The sequence below is a fragment of the Hyperolius riggenbachi genome, chromosome 4, assembly GCF_040937935.1.
Source record: "Hyperolius riggenbachi isolate aHypRig1 chromosome 4, aHypRig1.pri, whole genome shotgun sequence".
Lineage (NCBI taxonomy): Eukaryota > Metazoa > Chordata > Amphibia > Anura > Hyperoliidae > Hyperolius > Hyperolius riggenbachi.
Window position 1 is genome coordinate 46,017,006 of NC_090649.1, and position 24,739 is coordinate 46,041,744.

The 24,739-nt window shown below is 46.1% G+C and overlaps 1 protein-coding gene across 2 annotated transcripts in view; it reads right to left on the reverse strand.

Moving 5' to 3' along the window:
* The window catches only part of RHAG (Rh associated glycoprotein), a 96,253-nt gene that overhangs the window by 41,212 nt on the left and 30,302 nt on the right, over positions 1-24,739 (reverse strand). For both annotated transcript variants that reach the window (XM_068278986.1, XM_068278984.1), the window contains exon 2: positions 382-565. In XM_068278986.1, coding sequence (XP_068135087.1) covers positions 382-565 — 184 coding nt within the window. The remainder of the gene's footprint in view (positions 1-381; positions 566-24,739) is intronic.

The window sequence follows — 24,739 nt, forward strand, 5'->3', positions numbered from 1 at the left end:
CCTGGCAGCCGGCCTGGTCAGGTCGGGTCGGTCACCGAAGACGACCGGGAGCCTCTGGAGTGGCGGCGAGGGCACCTCCTGCCTGCCACGGGCTGGAGGAAGCCCCAGGTAAGTGGATATGGATTTTTATTTTTTTCAAGGCGTCCCTGAACCTTCCCTTTAAAATAACTCCAGAGTTAAAGACAGGCTGTTTATTAACTGCGTGTGAAAATAACTACAGAGGAGGTAAATTAACTACAGAGGAGGTAACTTAAGGAATGAAGAGATAAGATAACTCTCTTACTGTGTGGTGGTACGTTTTCTCTTGCCTTATTACCTCCAGCATGATCTTAGTGAATTGAGGCCAATATAGGGAATACAAAGAGATCCTAGAATATTTACTTTGTGATGTCAACCTCAATCTTCCCATTATGTAAATGCCAGAATCCTTGCATTAAAATCCCCCACTGAAGGCCAAGGGCTGCGATGAGGAAGTTGAAGCCGACACTGCTGAAGCCATATTGCTTCAGGAACGTCATCAAGAAGCCAAAGCCGACAAAAATCATCACGTGGACATCTTGAAAAACTGTGAAGAGCAGAAAAGAAATCATGCTGTTATGAAATACAAATGTACACTTAAAGGACACCTGAGGTGAAAATAAGCTAATGAAATAAACAATTTTATCTATCCTCCTTCTCCTAAAAATGACTTTTTAAGATAACCCACAGTTTTATTTTATATTTAAATCTACTTTTTAAGTTTTTACTGTTTTATTGTTTTTGCTCAGTGACATTCATTGGAGTATGCCAGAGTTATATCTATGAACTATTTACCCTTTTTATCTCTTTCCTGCTCTCAGAAGCCATTTTCTGCTAGAAAAGTGTTTTATAGTTGTAATTTCTTATCAGTGAGGGTCACACTGTAGTCTGACCCAGTCCTGACTCAGACAGGAACTGCCACTTACATACCTGATGTTTAACTCTTTCAGGCAGAGAAAGAAAAAAAGGAACACAGCATAGTTATTTATGTGCACTGTACATACACGTCACATGCACATGTCACACATAGGCCCATATTTTGGCAACTTGTATATAGAATGCCTTTTAACTACCTAAAGACCGCCCCATTCCAATGGGCGTGGCTGCTGCGGCAGCCCCATGTGCCTTCTTCAGTAACATTGTGCCTCCCTCTGTCCCCCTTTGTACCTCCTTCTGTCCCCCTTTTTGCCTCATATTGCCCCCTGTGTGCCTTCTTCTGTCTCCCTGTGCCTCCTTCGGTCCCCCTGTGTGCCTCCTTTGGTCCCGCTGTGTACCTCCTTCTGTCCCCCTGTGTGCCTCCTTTAGTCCTCCAGTGTGCCTCCTTTTTTCCCCATATTGTGCCTCGCTCTGTCTCCCTGTGTGCCTTCTTTAGTCCCCCTGTGCCTCACTCTGTTCCCCTTTGTATATCCTTCTGTCCCCCTTTTTTGCCTCATTCTGTCCCCCATTGTGCTTCCTTCTGTCCCCCTGTGTGCCTCCTTCTGTCCCCCCTTTAGTCCCCCTGTGACTCCTTCTGTCCTCCTTTGTGACTCCTTGTGTCCCCCTTTGTGCCTCCTTTTGACCCTCTTGCAGAGGCGCCTGGTCCACTAGGCCGACCTGGCGGTCAAGAATGCTGTGCGCGATCGGAAGGGGGGGATGGGGGGCCGCGGCCACCCCCTGCCAGATGATGTGTATGCAGGTGGTGAACTGGCTTGCAGCATCCAATAGACACCACGCCAATTCACTGGCAGCAGCCCGTAAGCTCATTTCTGCAGCCTGCGGAGTCTGTGGGTTCCGGCAGGCAGAGAAGGGCTACAGGAAAATAGTGTCTGGAGCCCTGCACTGGAGACTATTTGTTTCTCCAGTACTTTTGGGTGCAATTTTCCCGTAGCCTTGCTTTGCCTGTCAGCGCAGGTGTTTTGCAGCTGGAGTTGCTGTATGAAGATAATCAGGGGAGCTGCTGCGCAAGAGGGAGGCCGGGAGGGAGTCTTCTGCAGGTGAGTAAATGTTATTTTTTTTATAAGTGCAGGTAGATATCAGGGCTATAAGGGGGAACTAATGGGAAAGGGGGGGGGGGGTAGAGGAGCTCTGCCTGTGTGTATTTACTGGTGAAACACTGCTCACATTATGTGTATTTTCTGGTGAAACGCTGACACATTTACATATATTTTCTGATGAAACGCTGCCACAATAAGTGTAATTTCTGGTGAAACACTGCTGCAATATGATTATTTTATAGTGAAACGCTGCTACATTACGATTATTTCCTGGTGAAACTATTTCCTGGCATTACAGTTATTTTCATGGGGGGCGCCATGGGGGCGGGTGCGCCACAGGTTCTCTTGCCTGGAGTGACAAAATGGCTAGAGGCGCCCCTGGTCCCCCTGTAGATTAAGTTTGCGGCGGGGAGGGGGGTTGGACCCCACTCCCTCACCTGGGTCCTCCATGTGCGCTCTCCCTCCAGCTTAAGCAGCGGAGAGGGGTGTTGGACCCCCCCCCCCCTCACCTTGGTCCCCCATCTGTGCTCCCCCTCAAGCTTAATTTTAGCAGCAGCCGCTGCTATTACTAAGAGGCAGTGGGCGGGGATGACTCACCTCTTCCTTGTTCCAGCGTGCGTTTCACTATCATCAATTCCTGCAATGCTGCCCACTCTATTTTAAGTGGGCAGCATTGCAGGAAGTGACGATAGTGGAACGTACACTGGAACGCGGAAGAGGTGAGTCATCCCCGCCCACTGCCATTAATAATAGCGGCGGCTGCTGCTAAAGTTAAGCTTGAGGGGGAGCATAGATGGGGGACCCAGGCGAGGGTAGGGGGGGGTCTGACCCCCTCCCTGCCGCTGTGCACAATACCCCCTTCCTGCCTGCTACCCCCTTGAGCTCGGCAGCCCTCCACCCACGGCTGGGGCGGGGTGGGGGTGGCGAAAAGTCTAGGACCGGCCCCGGGGGCGAGGAGCTACTTCTTCTTCTTGCTCCAAGGTTGAGGCACTTAGCCTATTATATATATATAGATATGGCCTGGTCTTTGGGGGGTTTAGCTCTGTGGCCCTCAAGTGGTTAAACACCCAACAAGCAAGAAAATACGCAAAATAATTTTAACAGCACCTTTTCACCTATTGTTTGGTACTTTTTTCAATTGCAAAGTGCTGAAAAAAATATTTTAAATACAAGATGAAAAATTATCTCTAAGGAGAAAAAAAGTTAATTGCATATGGGCCATAGACTCATCCATGCAAACATACTGTATGTTCAAAATACTTAAGTGAATTCTGTAAACGTACTCTACATGATTTGCAAAAATTACACAAAACCAAGATTATAGAAAACAAGCAAAAAAGAGACGTGTACATGAACAATGCACCACCAACTGAATGTACAAATAGTAAGCTTTAGTGAACAAATGATTTTGCAGCTCAGGTAATTATTCATTGTTCAGAGGTGAGGTACCATTGTTATTTCTTTGACATTTATCATGTGTCCAATAGGTTTTTTTTTCTAGTGGTTTATACCTCTTTTTAATTGGTTTAATGTTTACTCTGTTGTTCAATAAAGCTTACTATTTGTACATTTAATTGTTGGTGCAGTGTTCATGTACAGTGTTCTTGTTCTTTTTTGCTTATATGACTCAATTGTCCAGTACCTTGCACACCACTCATTTTAAGGAGTGCAGATGTCCTTTTTTGCTTAAAGAGAACCCGAGGTGGGTTTGAAGAATATTATCTGCATACAGAGGCTTGATCTGCCTATACAGCCCAGCCTCTGTTGCTATCCCAAACCCCCCTACGGTCCCCCTGCACTCTGAAATCCCTCATAAATCACAGCCAGGCTACTGACAAACAGCTTGTCAGAGCTGGCTGTGTTTATCTCTATAGTGTCAGTCTGCTGCTCTCCCTGCCTCCTGCAGAACTCCAGTTCCCGCCTGCATCCCTTCCCTCCCTGCTGATTGGAGGGAAGGGACGGGGGCAGGGATCGGAGCTATGCAGGAGGCGGGGGAGCTGCTGAGACTGACACTACAGATGTAAACACAGCCTCACAGCATGGCTGTGATTTATGAGGGATTGCAGAGTGCAGGGGGACCTTAGTGGGGTTTGGGATAGCAACAGAGGCTGGGCTGTATAGGCAGATCAAGCCTCTGTATGCAGATAACATTCTTTAAACACACCTCGGGTTCTCTTTAAACAAAACCAAGATTACATGCAAACTTGTTACTATGATTTGGATTATAATTGTGACAATTATGCAAAATTTCACAAAAGCTAAATTATCCATTTCACCAACACTAATCATCACCAGTAGTACATGCTGTAGGAATGGGCCAGACTTGGTTTTCACAATGCCCTGAGTGAAACTAGCATTTGGTGTCACACCACCACCAGTTGGACTGGGAGGTGGAAAAACGGTGGAAGTCCACCTGCTGGCCAAGCAGCAGTAACCCCAAGTTATCACTCCCAATAGAAACCTGCAGCAAGGCGTACGTTAAAAAGGGGCGCTGGGAAAAAAGGGCGCGGGGTTTTAAACGATAAACATGGATAACGTTTAAAAATATAATGTACTATATTTCGTTTAAAAATAATGTTTTATAAAGTTATAAATCATTAAATAATGTTCATGAAATCGTCAATTGTGAAAACGTTAATCTTCCGTTTAAAAAGTGAAACGTATAATAACGTTTAAAAAAATTAGTAAGTAACCCTCCCTGTACCTACCCCTAACCCCTAGACCCCCCTGGTGGTGCCTAAACCTAAGACCCCCCTGGTGGTGCCTAAACCTAAGACCCCCCTGGTGGTGCCTAAACGTAAGACCCCCCTGTGATAAGCATTAATAACGTTTAAAAAAAATATTGTGCGTTTTTTCGTTTAAAAATAATGTAAAAAAATTTGTACTGTTTTTCGTTTAAAAATAATGTTTGCAAAAAATATTGTACTGTTTTTCGTTTAAAAATAATATTAAAAAATGTATAAATCATTAAATAATGTGTAATCATGAGAAGCAGTTATAAAACATTAAGTCTCCGGGCGCCGCTTTTAAAACGTTATTTTTCTCCGGCGCCCTTTTTTCCTGTCGGGCGCCCATTAAACGATATTTATTATGGGAGTGAATGGCGGCGCCCGATTTGTCCACTAGCCTCCTGCGCCCTTTTTTTTACTGTTACCTGCAGCAAGTCCTCACTGTGAGCAGCAACACCGAATTACTGCTGCTTGGCCAACAAGTGGATTCCCTCAGCATTTCCAGCTCACAGTCCGGCACTGACCACCACCAAGACCATCTCTGCCACCAAAGATTACAGCACTGTGGCAGGCATGAGCGGTCCCGTATCTGAGCAGTTTGGCCATACTCTCTCATATACAGGAGACCAGCCATGAGTTGTCAGCAAATTACAAATTAAGGCGTGGATATGAACCCGCTATGATGATGTCACAATAGCTGTGACTATGATATCGACATAACTTAAGACACCTTTTAAAGTAGTAATTTTGATCTCTGATATACAGATATGCCCGCTTTATGAGTTCTTTTATCAAACAATCCCTAATATATTGGTACAAATATGAAAGAATGCAACAAACTTTCAGATGTTGTGTGTCCCAGGTGATGTGTTTGATGATCTTCTTTGATGCCCTGCCATTTTTATTTTCATCGCTATCTATGAACCTGCCCAGGAGATTAGATCTTCCAACCTATCAGTGGCCAGTTGGTGTGTTTACACGTTAATAATGATGTACTTTAAACGTTTACACGTTAATAATGACCTGGCCAGAAAAAAAAAAATTTTTTTTAACTTGCAGTGTTTTGCCATCACCAGTAGGTGTCATCATTGGATCACCAATAATTTATGCTGTTATGCGGTTATTTCCCCAGCAGGTGGCGTTATTAAATCACAAAAAAATAACGTCTGACCTGTGTTTCCTCAGCTTAAAGGGACACTTAAGGCTATAAAAAAATGAGTTTTACACACCTGGGACTTCCACCAGCCCCCTGCAGCTGTCCGGTGCCTACGCAGTCTCGCTCGGATCCTCCTGGTCTCGCCGGCAGCTACTTCCATTTTCGGCGACAGGCGCCGACAAGCCTGGGAACATGAGTGATTCTTCACATTCCTGGCCGCAACAGCAGTATAGAGGGCGCTATTGCAGCCAGGAACGCAAAGAATCACTCTCGTTCCCAGGCCTGTCAGCGCCTGTCGCCGAAAACGGAAGTAGCTGCTGGCGGGGCCAGGAGCATCGGAGCAAGACTGCGTGGGCACGGGACAGCTGCAGGGGGCTGGTGGAAGCCCCAGGTGAGTAAAACTCATTTTTTTTTTATAGACTTAAAGTGATCCTTAAGTGTAAAAAATAAATTGAGTTTGACTCACCTGGGGCTTACCTCAGCCCCCTGCAGCTGATCGGTGCACACGACGAGTCGCTCTGATGCTCCGGGTCCCGCTGGCGGCCACTTCCGGTTTCGCCGTCAGGACCCGTCAGGCTGGGGAACGCGGCTGATACTACGCGTTACCAGCCAAAATAGCACCCCTATGCGGCCATATGGCTGCATAGGGGTGCTATTTTGGCTGGGAACGCATAGAAACGGCCGCCTTCCCAGCCTGTCGGGTCCTGACGGCGAAACCGGAAGTGGCCACCAGCAGGACACGGAGCATCAGAGCGACTCGTCGTGTGCACCGATCAGCTGCAGGGGGCTGAGGTAAGCCCCAGGTGAGTAAAACTCAATTTATTTTTTACACTTAAGGTTCACTTTAAGTGACCCTTTAAAGGGGAACTGAAGAGAGAGGTATATGGAGGCTGTCATGTTTATTTCCTTTTAATCAATACCAGTTGCCTGGCAGCCCTGCTGGTCTATTTCATTGCAGTAGTATCTGATTAAAACCAGAAACAAGCATGCAGCTAGTCTTGTCAGATCAGACTTATAAGTCTGAACCACTGAAACACCTGATCTGCTGCATGCTTGTTCAGGGGCTATGGCTAATAGTATTAGAGGCAGAGGATCAGCAGGGCTGCCAGGCAACTGGTATTGCTTAAAAGGAAATAAACATGACAGCCTCCATATACCTCTTTCTTCAGTTCCCCTTTAAGGAGATTAATAATTATTTACTATTCCCTATGAAGAAATAATGGGCAAACTTTCAGTACATAAGGTCTATTTGAGAAATACACAGAGTCAGCTTGGAACTATTTACAGCCATTGTTGTATTTCTGGAATTCTTGCAAATAGAGTTACTTAGAGTTAGATGATTAACCAAAGCAGTGCTCTCCAGTTTTATCATGACAGGGAGAGAAAAAAGAAAACTTTTAGAAAATATATATTACTATCCCCTAACAATCTATGAAAAATATAATACTATCTGTTCTTCCTATTATTAATAACTAGCTGGACGCCCGGCGTTGCCCGGGTATGTATTTGGCTAGTGTTGTTGACTCTGCCCACTTTTCCTAACCCTAACACACAATTACTTAATGACCAAGTATGTGAGCTTTGCGGTCTTTGGCATCAATAATTTGCAATGAAATAAAATTAATCTGATTGGATGTGGCTCCACCCCTTTTCTGAATTTGAACCCCAATCACCCAATGGCCAACTGTACCAGGTACAGGTGATTAACAGTGGCAGCAATTAAATATTCCCCTTAAAAATCAATAGGTGGATTTTGATTGGCTTTTATAGGCTCCACCCACTTTTCTGAATATTAATCCCAGTCGCCCAGTGACCAACTGTGCAAAGTTTGAGAACCCTACCATTAACAGTGTAATAATGACTGCAGTTTACATTTGCGCAATTAAATTTGTATTTTTCTCTACCCACTTATTTCCTAACATTGTTCAGGTATGTATTTGGCTGGTGTTGGCTCCGCCTACTATTTCTAACCCTAACACACAACTACTCAATAACCAAGTTTGTGAGCTTTGCGGTCTTTGGCATCAATAATTTGCATTGAGATTAAACAAATCTGATTGGCTGTTTGTGGCTCCACCCCTTTGTCTGAATTTGAACCCCAGTCACCCAATGACCAACTGTACCAGGTTTAAGGCTTGTGCCATTAACAGTGCAAGAATGGTAGCAATTACATATTCCCCTTGAAAATCAATAGGTGAATTTTGATTGGCTTTTGTAGGCTCCACCCACTTCTCTGAATATTAATCCCAGTCACTCAGTGACCAATTGTGCAAAGTTTGAGAACCCTGCCATTAACAGTGTAAGAATTGCTGCAGTTTACATTTTCTCAGTGAAATTTGCATTTGTCTCCGCCTACAGTAACAAACATCCAAACATCCAAATATCCGAACGTTCCCATTTATTATATTAGTAGGATCGAAAATATATATATTTTTACTTATAGGAGATATTTGTTTATGTATTCTGACATATGATCTTGATGAACCATTTTTGGTTCATATTTCCTATTTACATATAAAAGGATAACATTTATTCTAACATGACCTATATACGGTTCTTCATATGATATACATCAGATTCTTTAATAAGCAATTTTATACACTCCCACTAACTTTGAGTTACTTTTAGACAGTCTTCAGATTTCAATCTACAACAGCAACCCTTGGACATAGTAAATAGTAAATACTGCCATATTTATATAGGTCTTAAAGACACAAGGTTGTGCATTCAAAGGAAGGAAATATTCTGCAAAACATGTTGCTTAACTTTCTCAACATTACACAATAGAGCGTATTTTGCTATCTCTCCGCCAGCTAAAACCAGTACTGTTTAGGCTGATTCAGACCATTCAGTATTAAGCCCCATCTACACCATACAATATTTTGTCCAATTCGATTCAATTGCATTCTATTCATTGATTCGATTCGATTAAATCCGACATGTCCGGTCAGGATTCGATTCAATTTGCCATTGTTTTGCAATGGCAAATTAAATTGAATCGAATCCCGATCGGACATGTCAGATTGAAGTACCAGCCTGTTTGTTTTTTTCTTCTAGCCCTGGTGATAAAATAACTTTTATTCATTGTTTTTGTAAACAATGAAGATGGCCGCCAAACAGGAAATATATCATCAGAGCAGGTGCCTGTTTGCAGAGGCTCCTCTCAAACGTGACTTGACTGCTGGAATGTTACTCCCACTTGTTGCCTTAAAGAGAATCTGTACTCTGAAATTCTTACAATAAAAAGCATACCATTCTATTCATTATGTGCTCCTGGTCCCCTCTGTGCTGTTTCTGCCATTCTCTGCTGCAAACCTGGCTTGTAATTGCCAGTTTTAGGCAGTGTTTACAAACAAACTAACCAGCTTCTAATAGGCTCAGCTAAGCAGAGTGTGTTAGTCACACAGAGCCTGCAGGGGGTGTGTACAGCTTCTAGCTAATCACAAGCAGCCCTGCACATTCCAGTCTGACTGCCTCAGCCTGACTGTGCCGACTATAGAGAGAAGATTAGATCATATAACAGAGATAACACAGCTACTGTGCAATTAGGAAAAGCTGCAGTAAGCCAGACCACATTAGAAAAGGCATAGGAACTTATAGCATAGAAGAAATAAAGATAAACAATTTGTTACAGAGTCTCTTTAAGCTGCTTGTCTGGGCTTTGAACTGATCTTTCTGCACTCACAGCTGTTCACAAGGTCACAGACAGGCTAGCTGTGAGCAGAGACCTTGCATGGACTCATACACACAGCACACACACAGAGCCGACAGGGGGCAGGGAGCCTACATAGCTTCTCCCTATCACAGCAGAGGCAGCACAGTCCTCCCTGGCTTGACAAGGCTTGACAAAGAAAAGAAGATTAGATATATTACAGAGACAGTGCAACTAGAAAAGGCTGCAGTAATCCATAGCACATTAGAACAGGTATAGGAACGTATAGGATAGAAGAAATAAGGCTGAAAATTTTGTTACAGAGTCTCTTCAAGTTTTCTTAAACATTAGATTTGAAAGTTTCGATCCACTGCAAGGAGAACTGTCAGGACTGCATAATGGAGCTTCATCGTGTCTTATCTATCACAAAGAGGTTGAGCACCATCCATTATCGTGGAGAGATGGGGATGGGTGGGGTCAGATAGGTGCAGTTGTAAAGATCAGTAACTCTGCACAGAAGAAGCCTGTTGTCCCAACGGACAATGTAATAGCCTAGCAACCACAGTACCATTAAAATGTAATAGTACATTCATATTGGCGTGTTAGCAGTGCAGCTCGGCAGAATCTATCACAATAACGCAAGGCATGCTATGTATTAACAGACTCTGTTCGCAGTTGCAGTGAAGCGTATTTTATTATGTACTGTATACTTCACATTATGCGTCACGTTTGCACACGCAACACACAATGGCCTCAATTCACTAAACTTATCTCCTGTCTTTAATAACGCTTCTAGAGTTGTTACCATGGTGATAAGGCATGTAGTATTCAGGAAACATTTTACCTCAGGCAAGCCTAAAGTTAACTCTTCTGTCTTTAAATTAACTCTCCAATCCTTAAAATAACTCCAGAGTTAAAGACAGGCTGTTAATTAGCTGCATGTGAAAATAAATACAGAGGAGGTAAATTAACTACAGAGGAGGTAAATTAACTACAGAGGAGGTAAATTAACTACAGAAGAGGTAACTTAAAGAGACTCTGTAACAACAAAAACCTCCCCTGGAGGGTACTCACCTCGGGTGGGGGAAGCCTCCGGATCCTAATGAGGCTTCCCACGCCGTCCTCTGTCCCACGGGGGTCTCGCCGCAGCCCTCCGAACAGCCGGCGACTGTGCCGACTGTCAGTTCAATATTTACCTTTGCTGGCTCCAGCGGGGGCGCTGTGGCGACTTTCGGCACGGAAATAGACGGAAATACCCGATCTCCATCGGGTCCGCTCTACTGCGCAGGCGCCGGAAACTTGCGCCTGCGCAGTAGAGCAGACCCGACGGCGATCGGGTATTTCCGCCTACTTCGGCGCCGAGAGGCATCAGAGCGCCTGCGCAGGAGCCAGGAAGGTAAATATTGCGTCACCGCTGCACGGAGGGCTACAGCGAGACCCCCGAGGGGCTACAGCGGCGTGGGAAGCCTCATTAGGATCCTGAGGCTTCCCCCACCCGAGGTGAGTACCCCCCAGGGGCCGTTTTGTCGTTACAGTTCCTCTTTAAGGAATGAAGAGGTAAGATAACTCTCTCACGTGTGGAGGTAAGTTTTCTCTTGCCTTATTATCTCTAGCATGATCTTAGTGAATTGAGGCCAATGTGACTTTTTTTGGTGTTCATCCAGCTGGTTTTTCCAGGCCTCTGATGAGTGTCCACGCAACGAAACGCATTGGGAGGAGCTGCAGAGTGACGTAGTACATTTTACACATGCGTCTTACACATTACGCAATGGCTATGCAGCACGGTGTTTTGCCATAAGGCGGTCTGGCATCACACGGAATTTTTTACACATTAAATGCATGGATGTTTAGCGGTGGTGCACATGAATGGGAGTAGGACCTAGCATGTGTGGGCAGACACCGGGAGCAAAGCCAGCCTGAAAAAGCCTTTTACACTCGTTTTTGCTTTTGTACTGCAAACATTTTAAATAAAAACAGTTTTACATGATCTTCCTTTTTTCTTTTTATTCACATATCAGTGAACCATGAAGAGGAGTGGTCGCTGCTTGGTCCAGCCTGGAGGGTGCTTGCGAAGCTGAAGGACTAGCCATAGAGATACGAGTTAGTCCTAGATAATAGAAAAGAACAAAAACAAAAAAAACAACACTAACGAGCCTCACCCACTATCCTCACAAGTGACACTCCAGCGCAAATCTTCTAATCACCCAGCCTTGTCTTATTGATTAATGTCTGGTCTGAAATTACGGCATAAAAGATGTCAACATGTTATGGCAGGCGTTTTCCTGCACCATGTGCCAGAAAGGAAGGGAAAATCAGGATTAAGGAAAGGGATCACATTGTTTAAACGGTTCTCCCTCAACAAATCATAATGACTTTTAAACTCCTAAATGTCTTACAGTATAAACTAAACCTTTGTTAAAGTGGACCCAAATTAAAAATATAAGATTTCAGAAATAAAACCTATTTTCTAATATATAATAATAAATAGGAGCCTTTTTTCAGCTGCATGATGACAAATATAAAATATTTTACATTTATTGGAGGAACCCCTGCCTTCTTTTCAAATTGCCGGGATTTTTCCGGCAAACTGGTAGAGTAGATGGTGTCTGGCAATGGAGGAATTGCTAATGGCTGCCCCCAGTATAACCCTAGATATAAAAAGAGAAGGGTGAAAAGCATGCACTGAAATGATCATAGGTTTGAAGGAGTGATTATTTATCTTTGTATGTGTCAGAGTGGTGCAACTAAATATTTTTAATAAAAAAAAATGTTTGGTTTGGGTCCGCTTTAATAAGATGATAAAAAACAAATTCCTATGGGTAAAACATGCACATTACCGTAACTGTGTCAAACATTATTTCGGCGTTCTTCATCTGATATAAAAGCAGAGGAGATGACCAATGAGATGCAAATAATTTTGGCTTGCATGCAAGTCTCCTTTCTTCGTTCTTGGTAGAAGACAGGAACTGAGTATATTTTCTTCATACCATCAGGGCTATTTCACAGTGGTCAGTTGCGTTGCAGAACAATTCTGCATGTCAACTCAATGCCCATACAATTCTATAGGCCTGTTCACAGAACTGCATTGTAACTGATCCCTGAGCGTCGAAATAACCTGCTTTGAAAATACTACCAATTTGCAGGTGCTCTTACCAACAACAACAACAAACAACATTTGTAAAGTGCTTTTCCCCTGTAAGACTCAAAGTACATAAGCGTGGTTCAGACCAGTAATTGGTTAAATGGTAAATTGTGGTACAGCTGCAGAATTCTACAAGTCCTCAAATGTAGGGCTAAACAGGTGGTTTAATAGTCTGGACTTAAATAACCCCAGGGATGGGGCTGTCTTTACTGGGTGTGATAGGGAGTTCCAAAGCATAGGGGCAACATGACAGAAAGCTCTGGCTCCAAAGGTTTTGAGGTGCACTCTGGGAAATTCAAGTTTATGAAACCAGCTGATCTGAAGTTATGGAGAGGTGTGGTGCAGTTTCAGCAAATCCCTATGTATCCAGGGCCCAAAGTGTGTTGGGATTTGAAAGTCAACAGTCCAATCTTGAAGAGTATTCTCCATTTTAAAGGTAGCCACTAGCCAGTAGAGATGTTGTGAACATAGAATGTCATGAACATAGACTTCAATGGGCAGGCATATTTTAAAACGGTCAAAGACTGTTTATGGCCACAAAAGTGATGGAAAAGTTGTTTCAAGGGTTCTAACACCTGGGCTGTGGCATGCTGGAGGGGGATCCATGCCAAGAGTCCCACCAAAAATTATAGAGTTGATGCAATGTCGGGTTTTAATCCCTAAAGGGCAGGAATCACATTAGTACTATCAGAATACAGTGAAATAATAATGCACTGGAGTGGTACTGTACGTGCAACTAATGTAGCAACAGCAGTAGTGTGCACACAGCTCTGGGTGTCAGTGGGCTGTGGAGTGTCACACACACAAAAAAAAAAAAACACAGGAGACCGATATGCTAGCCCTCAAAAAGGTTGTTTGGGGTCCTTTCACAGCAAGTGAGGAACAATGACACAGGCCTAGCTAATGCTTTCCATACCTATCTGCAGCAAGTCTGACCCTGCTCTCACTAACAGTCAGCAGCCAGCAGAGAATGAATCTTCCATGGTCATCGCAACTGCTTTTTGATAGGGGGGTTAGAGGGTCCAGGAGGGGGTGCTAGCTGATTGGCTGCCATGTGTCTGCTGACTGTGAGGTAAGGGGTCAAGGTTTAGCTCAATGATGATGTATGGGGGCAAGTCGAACACGCCAAATGCTATCTGTTTGCCACGAATGCGAGGAGCAGATGTTCGCAGAATACTGTCCGCCGGGGGAAAAGTTCGGGCCATATCAAGTAGCCAGTGCAATGAGCGAAGAATTGGTGTAATGTGACAGTGGTGAGGCTGATCTGTTTGCAATCTGACAACAGCATTCTGTACTAATTGTAGGCAGTACAGGTCTTTGTTTAGAAGGCCTTTATAGAGAGCATTGCAGTAGTCCACTAGTCCAGCCATGATGTGATGAAGGTGTGAACTAGGGTTGGCAGCCCTCCAGCCCCATAAGTACCATGGCCTCCCTCACCATCCTCCTTGGCCCCTCCATTAACCACTTGAGGACCGCAGTGTTAAACCCCCCTAAAGACCAGGCCATTTTTTGTTAAATTAGCCACTGCAGCTTTAAGGCCTCGCTGCAGAACCGCCTACCAAGCGGAGATGCGCACGAAGCAGAGTATGCATTCTCCTGCAAAACAGGCACACAGTACACCAATCGGCATTAGGCGGTCCTGGGGCTGCCGCCGCAGCCACGCCCATCGGCGTGGCGAGGTCAGCAACAAGTTAAGCTGATAGGACTCCGGGGAATCCGGACCGTTGTGGCCTTCCGTGCATGCACGGCTCAGCTGCGCGAGCACCCCTCGTCGTGCACCTATGCCCTGGACCATTCTGTGCCTGCGCAGTAGTACTGCACAGTCGCAGAATGCTCCAGGGGACAGAAGTGTGGTGGGGATGCTTGTGACTGAGCCACGCATGCGCATAAGCCCATGACTGGCAGTGACTGATTGGATTACTGGAAGTCATCCTGGTAACTTTTGCAACGTTCCTCAGATGAAAGTAGAAAATTTGACTGCACCTGAGTTTTTGGTTTATGAAGCTCAATTTCCCATCGATTAGAGCACCAAGTTGGAGCTATTTATGTCTGAATTCCCTATCCTGATTGGTAGATATGGCCCAAACGGTTCGCCGGCGAACAGTTCCCGGCGAACTTCCGTGGTTCGCGATCACGGCGAACCGGGAACTTTTCCGGAAGTTCGATTCGCCCCCATAGTGCATCATGAGGGTCAACTTTGACCCTCTACATCACAGTCAGCAGGCACATTGTAGCCAATTAAGCTACACTCCCTCCTGGAGCCCCACCCTCTCTTATAAAAGGCAGGCAGCGTCAGGCAGTGGACTCACTCATGTGCCTGCAGTAATTAGTGAAGGGATAGCTGCTGCAGACTCTCATAGGGAAAGCTTAGTTAGGCTCCTGTAGGCTTGTTAGCTTGCTCCTGGCTGATTGTTATTGCTAAAAAAGCACCCCTTAACAGCTCTTTTGAGAGCTAATCTTGTTCTTGTGAGCTATTTTTTTTTATTTTGTGTGGCCCACTTGCATTATATACAGCCCTGACAGTCAGTGTCACTGTGCCTGTCTGTGTGTGACAGGTACACATGTAATACCCATCACTGCATATACCTACTACCTTTTGCGCACTTCAGTGCACCCACCTACCTACGTGAGCACACGCAGTGTGATATACCACTCCGTGCATACCTGTTAACTGCACCTGTGTGACTGACTGATTAGTCAAGTCAGTGCATACCTTCCACTTCATCTCCCCCCCCCCCCCAATATGGACAAAACAAAAAGCAGAGGCAGGCCTGGCAGGTCTGTTCGAGGTCACGCTGTCGTGATTTTGTGTGGCCTGCGACCAAAGTACAGTGTTCAGAAGAAGGCACGTGCCATCAACCCCCAATATTGTAGTTGACTATTTAACACAGAACACCTCATTTTTCTCAGCTTCCGCACGGAAGCGTGACATATCTTCCTCCTCCTGCTCTGATTCTGGCACCCCACTTAACACTCAGCCGGCCGCCACCACCAAAGTGCCATCACCCCAGGGCTCAGCGGTGTGGAAATTTTTTTGTGTGTCTGCCTCAGATGAGAGCAATGCCGTCTGTACTCTCTGCCACCAAAAATTGAGCCGTGGAAAGACCAAGTCCCGCGTAGGGACAACTACCTTACGAAGGCACATGATTACAAAGCACAAACTGCAATGGGATGACCACCTGAGGGAAAGCAGCACACAAAAGCAAATCCAGGCAATGCAGTGGAAGAGAAGAAATTTTTTCTCAAAAAAGGCGATACCCAAACTGTACCGTGATGTTGAAAGGCAAGTGGTGTCATCTCTGGCAGACAGCGTTGGGTCAAGGGACCATCTGACCACGTGGTCTGCCAAGCACGGTCAGGCCTGCCCGAAGACTAAGTCAGTCCCCACACACAGCATCTCTGCCTGCACGCCGTGTGACTACCTGCCCCAAGACTAAGTCGCTCCCCACACAGCATCTCTGCCTGCAGGCCGCTTGACTGCCTTCTCCACCACTACCAACAGGGTCCAGGACTCCAGGCGGATTCCTGAATTTTTAAGGCCACTGCTAGCAGCAGCTGCTATAATAATTTTTCTGGTACATCTACATGCCTGCCTAATTTTTCTGGCTGCACTGCGGCTGCAACAACAAAACAAAAGGCATGTACTTGTGCCAATTCCCCTTCATGATCATTACCTTGCCGCGGTGAAGGGGCTTGTGTATCACAATGAAGCAATGACCGCCGGCTACAAGAGTGTCTCGGGTGGGGGGGGGGGGGGGCACATCGAAGATAATAAGGTTTTTGCTTCATTGTGGACAGACCAAATTTGATCAGCTGGACAGTCACTGTTCTGTCATTCAGCTACCTCAGCCCGACGACCATATGGGCTTGAAAACCGCCGCGGCCTGCACTCAGGCCATCGTGCGCACCAGTCCAGCACGGCCGTCACTACACAAACAGCTGTTTGCGGTGCGTTACACAGTGAGTTTGGTGTGTTAGTGTGAAGCAATACTCTAAATACACTCCCTGATTGATGTATACAAATGCAAGATGTTTTAAAGCACGTTAGGCCTGCAATTTAGCATTCAATGTGATTTTGGTCCTTAAAAACGCTGCTTTGCGTTAAATACAGATTTTTCCCCGGGACTTTTGGCATCTATCCCACTCCGCCATGCGCCCCTCCAAGTGTTAGACCCCTTGAAACATCTTTTCCATCACTTTTGTGGCCAGCATAAATGTTTCTAGTTTTCCAAGTTCGGAGGTTCGAGTCATCTCTACTGATTGATGCCCTCACTAACTCCTGGGATTCTGGTGTCTCATTAGACTCCTTCCTTGCTGGACTGGTGCTCTCGACAGACTCACACCATGCATGTAGCTATGGAAACAGGGGCTTAACTAGAGGGGAGCAGTCCCTACAACGGCAGAGGGGCCCAGAGCTGTATGGGGGCGCCAACTACTACTCCACTCCCTCTTATAGATGGGTCCATCTTTCAGATCAGGTGTTATTATGACCCTTGCAAGATGGGCGCCAGGCTGTGAGGGTCCAAAGGGGTTGGAAAGTGAAAGGTTGTGAACATTGAGGGGGTCCCCATCAAAGCTTTGCTTGGGGACCCCATGATTTATGGTTATGCCCTTGTATGGAAGAAGTGGTGAAAGTCCTTCTTCACAAGGGGCTTGGTCAAGCAGGTTCCAGTGCTAGAAAGAGAATGTTTTTCTACCCCTCCCTTTTCCTAGTAACAAAAACCAGTGAGTACTTTTGTCTTATCATAAATGCTCAGGAGGTGAATTCATACAAAACTAAAAGGGGAAAAAATAATGAGGAAGCCGTTTCCATTCATTGTACACCTTCTGAGAAGGAGATTTCACAAATGCTGTCCCTATTCACAATGAGTCTGTGAAATACTTTAGGTAATCTCTCTGGCTGATGTTCCAGTTTCTACATCTGCAATTTGTCATTTTGGGGGCTATCCGCAGCTTCTTGGCTGTGGTGAAGGTGGTGGCTCTCTTCCAACTGCGTAAAATAGTCTTTGTGTGATATCTTAATGACTTTTTCCTGGCAACACAAAGTACAGATTTACTACTCTCCCACATACATTTTGCAAAGAAAAAGCTTCTAAGGCTACAGTGGATCATAAATTAATGAAGAATATTAGATCTGATTAAAACCCAGCTAAATATTTTCATTGGAGTCAGCTTGTGTATTGTCTTTCAGAGTTTACTTCATCCAAAGGGGAAAATGTAGAAAAGTCTTAAAATCCAAAGTATCTTATCAGTTTCGGTGGGAAAAGCCATGTCCCTCCGGGGAAGCCTTACTCTGGGAGTCAGGCAAGCACAGCAAGGGGTCTTCCCTTGCAACTGGTGAATCTATTCTTTTGGGATTGCAATCTTGAACTTCTTCAGGGTTGACTCCACAAGTGAATACTTAAAATGTTGGTCTCTTCCTTCCAAACTGGAGTAGATTCCTCAAATACTAGTCCTTCAGGTTGGGGAACACATTAATGTTCTCTAGTTTATTAGGTTCTGTGGTTCATATTGGAAAAAAAAATTGTCAAAATGTGATGGAGCCACACCGTCTATGCTGCATACCTGGCTTCCGGTGTATCTCACGTGATCGAGAGTAGGAGATATGCAGTATACAGTGTGAGAGAATGCGGAAAAGCCGCCGCGTGTGCTGACAGCAAGGCGGCTGATTCCGCGTCCAGCGCGGCGGTTTGCACACGGAAGCATGCGTCTGGTAATTTGAAGGAACGCGGAAAAGCCACCGCATGTATGGACAGAGAGGCGGCTGGTTCCGCATCCAGCTCGGCGGTTTGCACGCAGCAGCGTGCATCTGGTGTGGCTGAGTCTGTTAGTTCACATAGGTTTAGGAATACGCTCGCGCGTGCTGAGAGGCAGAACTTTTATGGTGGCCAAGGAGGGATCAGCTGACCAGGCTGGTCAGCTGACCTCAGAGCGGGTAGCCATTGGTTCATCACTTAGGGGTGGCGCCGGAGAGCGCTGCTCTATATATAGTTACTGCTGACCACTCACTAGTTGTCTGCCGTTGCGAACACTACGTGGAAGCACTCAGACTTTAGTCAGATCCTGCAGTGTGTTTGAACCAGGAGGACCTGGGAATTCACACTGAGTCAGATTACCTCTATTGTTATTATTGTGTTATACTTCAGACTAGTTCCAGGGTGTAGAGACCACTGACCTCACACCCAAGACTAGGGAACTTGTGTTATCATTCTGTTATTAATTAGACTTGTTCCAGGATGTAGAGACCACGGACCTCACACCCAAGACTAGGCATTGTTTGATATCTGTTATGACCTATTGCTTTCCTGACTATTCCTCTGCTTTCTGATTCGGTACCACGCATATCTGTTATTCCGTTGCCAAACCCTACTTGCCTTGGATACCGAATCAGCTTTCTGTCTTTGTACTTTGTCTATCCGTGTGTTGCCGACCTGGCTTGCCCGACCTCGAGAGCTATCTCTCCCCTTAAGAGATAGTCTCCAGTGACATCCACCTTCAGGTGTCACTCACGCCCTGGTCCTTCCTACCTTCAGCCTGACTCCACCCCTTAGAGAGTCTCAGGCTGCTGGAAGGTTTCTGTGCTCTCTGATAGCAGTGTTGCCCACACTGCCTAAAGATCACCTGCTCATCAGGTGCGTTACTCAAAGTCATACTGTTACACCAAACACTCACGATTATATACAGGTGTCCAGAGGTTAGTACTATATCTGTATTATTGGTGATTCTGCAGATCATCCATAATCAGGTATATATCTGCATTCTTGGTGATACTGCAGATCACCAATAATCAGATTCTCTCTGCGTGCTGACACCGATCGTTACAGAGAGTGAGTGGCTCACAGGCAAAAGAGGGGACTTGATGCAGCACTAGTGTTGGGCGAACAGTGTTCGCCACTGTTCGAGTTCTGCAGAGCATCACCCTGTTCGGGTGATGTTCGAGTTCGGCCGAACACCTGATGGTGTTCGGCCTTTTAAGTTCGGGTTCGCCCCGAACTACTAAATGGCCACGAACAGGGCCGAACAGGGCCCCTGTTCGGTCGAACAGGGCCCTGTTCGGCCGAATACTGCCCCCCTATGGGGTCGCAGGCATAAGGGGGGAGCATGCCCCAATTGCGGGGGGGGGTCGGAAATTCCCCCCACCCCCTCCGCTAGCGCTCCCCCCTCTGCCCGCTACCCCATACAAAAGTTTAATGAAGTAAAACAGTACCGGTCCGGTGGTAGTGGGTGGCTGGCAGTGGGCGGCACTGTTTAGTGAGTGACTGAGGAGGAGGAGTCCGGAGAGTGACGCGTTGAGGGAGGCCGGGCAGCGGGCGGTTCAGCAGTAGTACCGTACTACTGCTGAACCGCCCGCTGCCCGGCCTCCCTCAACGCGTCACTCTCCGGACTCCTCCTCCTCAGTCACTCACTAAACAGTGCCGCCCACTGCCAGCCACCCACTACCACCGGACCGGTACTGTTTTACTTCATTAAACTTTTGTATGGGGAAGCGGGCAGAGGGGGGAGCGCTAGCGGAGGGGGTGGGGGGAATTTCCGACCCCCCCGCAATCGGGGCATGCTCCCCCCTTATGCCTGCGACCCCATAGGGCCCCCAAAAGCGGGATGTTCGGGGAGTTCGGGGTTCGGCCCGAACATGCCGAACATCGCGGCCATGTTCGGCGAACTTTCCCGAACCCGAACATCCAGGTGTTCGCCCAACACTATGCAGCACCAGAGCAGGTAAATATTACAGTACTCCATTATGCTTACTCTGCAGAAGAGGCAGAAGGAGCACGGCCCCATTGTGTGGGTCAGGTGGACTTTTGTTATGCCACTGTCTCCAACACTATGCAAAGGTAACCCTAGTGTTGGGCGCCACTGTTCGGGTTCTGCAGAACATCACCCTGTTCGGGTGATGTTCGAGTTCGGCCGAACACCTGATGGTGCTCGGCCAAACCGTTCGGCCACATGGCCGAACTAAGAGCGCATGGCCGAACGTTCCCCGAGGTTCGGACCCCGAACGCGCTCTGATTGGCCGAACGGGTCACGTGGTTCGGGTAAATAAATACCCAAACCACGTCATATCTCCGCCATTTGTCTGTGGGTTTAGCTTTGGGTAGGCAGGCAGGGTAGTTCGCTCTCCAGCCTTGCTAGCCAGGGTCCCCCCCAGTCATTGTGTGTCGCTGCTGGGAACAGTAGTACACCGCTCGCTCAGCCACACTATGTATAGCATTGTTTAGTGCCACTGTGTACCTCGCTCAGCCACACTATATATAGCATTGTGTTTACTGCCACTCTGTGTACACCGCTCAGCCAGACTATATAGCATTGTGTGTACTGCCACTGTGTACCTCGCTCAGCCACGCCATATATAGCATTGTGTTTACTGCCACTCTGTGTACACCGCTCAGCCAGACTATATAGCATTGTGTGTATTGTCACTCTGTGTACACGGCTCAGCCAGACTATATAGCATTGTGTGTACTGCCACTCTGTGTACACCGCTCAGCCAGACTATATAGCATTGTGTGTACTGCCACTCTGTGTACACGGCTCAGCCAGACTATATAGCATTGTGTGTACTGCCACTCTGTGTACACCGCTCAGCCAGACTATATAGCATTGTGTGTACTGCCACTCTGTGTACACGGCTCAGCCAGACTATATAGCATTGTGTGTACTGCCACTCTGTGTATACCGCTCAGCCAGACTATATAGCATTGTTTACTGCCACTCTGTGTACACGGCTCAGCCAGACTATATAGCATTGTGTGTACTGCCACTCTGTGTACACCGCTCAGCCAGACTATATAGCATTGTGTGTACTGCCACTCTGTGTACACCGCTCAGCCAGACTATATAGCATTGTGTGTACTGCCACTCTGTGTACACCGCTCAGCCAGACTATATAGCATTGTGTGTACTGCCACTCTGTGTACACCGCTCAGCCAGACTATATAGCATTGTGTGTACTGCCACTCTCTGTACACCGCTCAGCCAGACTATATAGCATTGTGTGTACTGCCACTCTGTGTACACCACTCAGCCAGACTATATAGCATTGTGTGTACTGCCACTCTGTGTACACCGCTCAGCCAGACTATATAGCATTGCGTACTCTGCCAGTCAGTGTGTATATTGCTGGGATCAGTAATACTCCACTCACCGCCAACCACTATATGAGCTCACCATGAGTTCCTCAGAGACCTCCGCTGTGAGCAGCACTCCCAACAACAGCAACAGCCAACGCCCCACGCAAGCTATAACATCCACCCCAGCAGCCAGTGGTCAGCAGCAGCCCTCCCCGGAGGAGAACGTTGTGTCCATCGGGCCGTCGCCAGAGCGATTAATGAGGGCTGCCATTGAGGAGATGATGGGGCCTGATGTGGAGGAGGAGGTCTGGCTCAGGCCAGCATCCCAAGTTAATGTTGAGGACGATGAGGGGTCTGTGTCTGGGGATGTTGGGGTGGCAAAGGTGGTGGGTGGGTCAGACTCAGGAGAAGAGTTGTATGATGAGGATGATGATCGGGACCATCTGTATGTGCCTCAGAGTCCGACCCCGGAAAACATGTTGTATCGTGTGTTTAGGTACTAAAATCTGCGTTCCCACTTCCCAGTACTGCCCGCAGTGCCCGGGTCCACAGATCCATATAATTTTTTGGGCAGCACTATCAAACTGTGGTACTATGAGTGAGTTGCTATGGTCCTTCTGTGCTGCCTGTCACACTCACCGTCTGTCTGCAGATGGATTGTTCAACACAGCTACGCCATCTGACATGTAGTCCTGGACCTTGACCATCTTCTCCAGGCGATTGGTGTTGGAGGACGTGGAACTGCCCGATTGCTGTTCTGTGGGCTGCTGCATGGGTGTCAGAAAATGTTCCCACTCCAAGGACACTGCCAATACCATTCCCTTTTGGGCACTAGCAGCAGCTTGTGTTCTTTGCTGCCCTCCTGGTCCTCCTGGGTTTGCTGAAGTCAGTCTGTCGGCGTACAACTGGCTAGAGAAGGAGGAGGATGTCAATCTCCTCTCTAAAGTCTCCATCCTCAAGGGCCTGCTGGAATTGTTCCATTTTTGACTTGTCGGACACTTTCTTCAATCAGTTTTTTAACATTGTGTTTGTATAAACTGGGTATAAACCCAGTAATTGGTGTTGTCCAGATTCCAGAATAATGAATAATAATGAATAGTGAATAATGCGCGGGCCGCGTTCAATGCAGTCTAGCATGAATTGAGCCATGTGTGCCAGAGAGTCCTGCCAGACTCCTCTGTCTTCATGTTCTTGTGAGCGTTGTGATTGTTGTGATGCACCATATTCGTCACCAGCATCACTTTCTTCCTCTTCTGCTGTCCATTCCCGCTAAATTGTGGAAGTCCAACGTGCACCGCTCTGTCCCTCGGCAGTGGGGGCATCCAATTCCTGCTCCAACTCCAGCTGTTCCTCGTCCTGTTCTTTGTCATAGCTGGGACCAGCGTTTCCTGAGGCAGGTTGCCTGATGTTGGTATCATCACGCTGATCGTTTTCATCTTCAGAATCCCCCACTTGCATCATGCCAGCGGTTTCCATCTTCAACACTGATTTCTTCAGTAAACACAGCAGTGGTATTGTAATGCTGACTGTAGAGTTGTCACTGCTCAGTCACGCAACGTGGATTGCTCAAAATTTTGGAGGACTTGGCAGAGATCCAACATGGTGGCCCAATCAGATCCACAGAAGCTTGGTAGCTAGCTGCTGGAATGCGCCTCGGCACTGCGCAAAAGCGTGCTAGCATGTGCAGCGTAGAATTCCAGCGCGTAGGAAGGGACATCACCCAGCGAGCGATGGTGCGCTAGATTGAAGCTAATTTGGGGTATGTAGCATGTAAGGAAGCTTTACAAAGCACGAAAGTTCGGGTCCCTATTGACTTCCATTATGTTCGGAGTTCGGCGCGAACACCCGAACATCGCGGCGATGTTCGGCGAACGTTCGCGAACCCGAACATCTAGGTGTTCGCCCAACACTAGGTAACCCTAACCCATTAACACTGTTACCCAATGTTGTGGAACACTACGGAAATTTTAGGCCAATCACGAGACTTGTGAATACTCGGTAGTGTCCAAATCTTGTGATGGGTCTAAAATGAGAGCACTAATCTGATTTTCGTTGAGAAAATCTGCAGTCTCTGATTGATACAATGCTTCAGAGTTCTGTGATTGGGCTTAAATTACCAAGTTGCAGTAATGCAGTATTTGTGTGAAAATGCGACTTCCGTTTTCCAATTGGAAAAGTTGATTTCAACGTGGAAATTTCAATCCCATTAAATCCAAATGAGCATCCCAAATGTCAACCATGGCTGAAGTGGATATCCCAGAAGTTGCCCCTATCCCCTTCCACTTCACCATTCCAGTGCTGAAACCCTCTGAGTTCATTCAACAAGATCTTGTCAAAAGGGTTTTATTTATTTATTTATTTATTGTATTTATAAAGTACCAACATATTACGCAGAGCTGAGGGTTTGCACACTCCTGTCCATGAATGATTGTGACCACTGTGCAGCCTCTGTTCTCTTGTACAATATATGTCCTTTCAAAGAACTGTTAAGGTCCATTGGTGCTGAAAGTTGCAGGATCCATATTAACTTTTCTCCAGAGTTCCAAGAATTCCAAGGAGATATTTTTGAACCTTGCCAATAAAACACATTTAAAACTTCCAGCATGCAAGAAAATACTCCAAATAAGTTTGGTATTACATTTTTTAGCTACTTGTTCAAACTTTTTCAATTGTTAAGTGCTATAAACTTGTTGTTTTTTTTTTGTTTTTTTTTAAGATGCAAAATGTCATGGGAGAAAACTTATGAGAAAAAGTTAATTGAATTTCTTTCAGCAAGCTCACAAGTTATGCTACTTCCTTGTTTAAATGCAGTAGATATGATTATATTTTCTATAATAATTTAGCCAAAAATACAAAATGACAGTGAAAGTTAAATAATAAAAAAAAAAAAAATAAGAATATACCATCAGATCAATCTATTTTGTAGCTAAAAGTATCCTGTAAGCAAGTCAAATTTTTTATTATTATTAATACTATTATTATTTGAAAACAACGTGAGTAC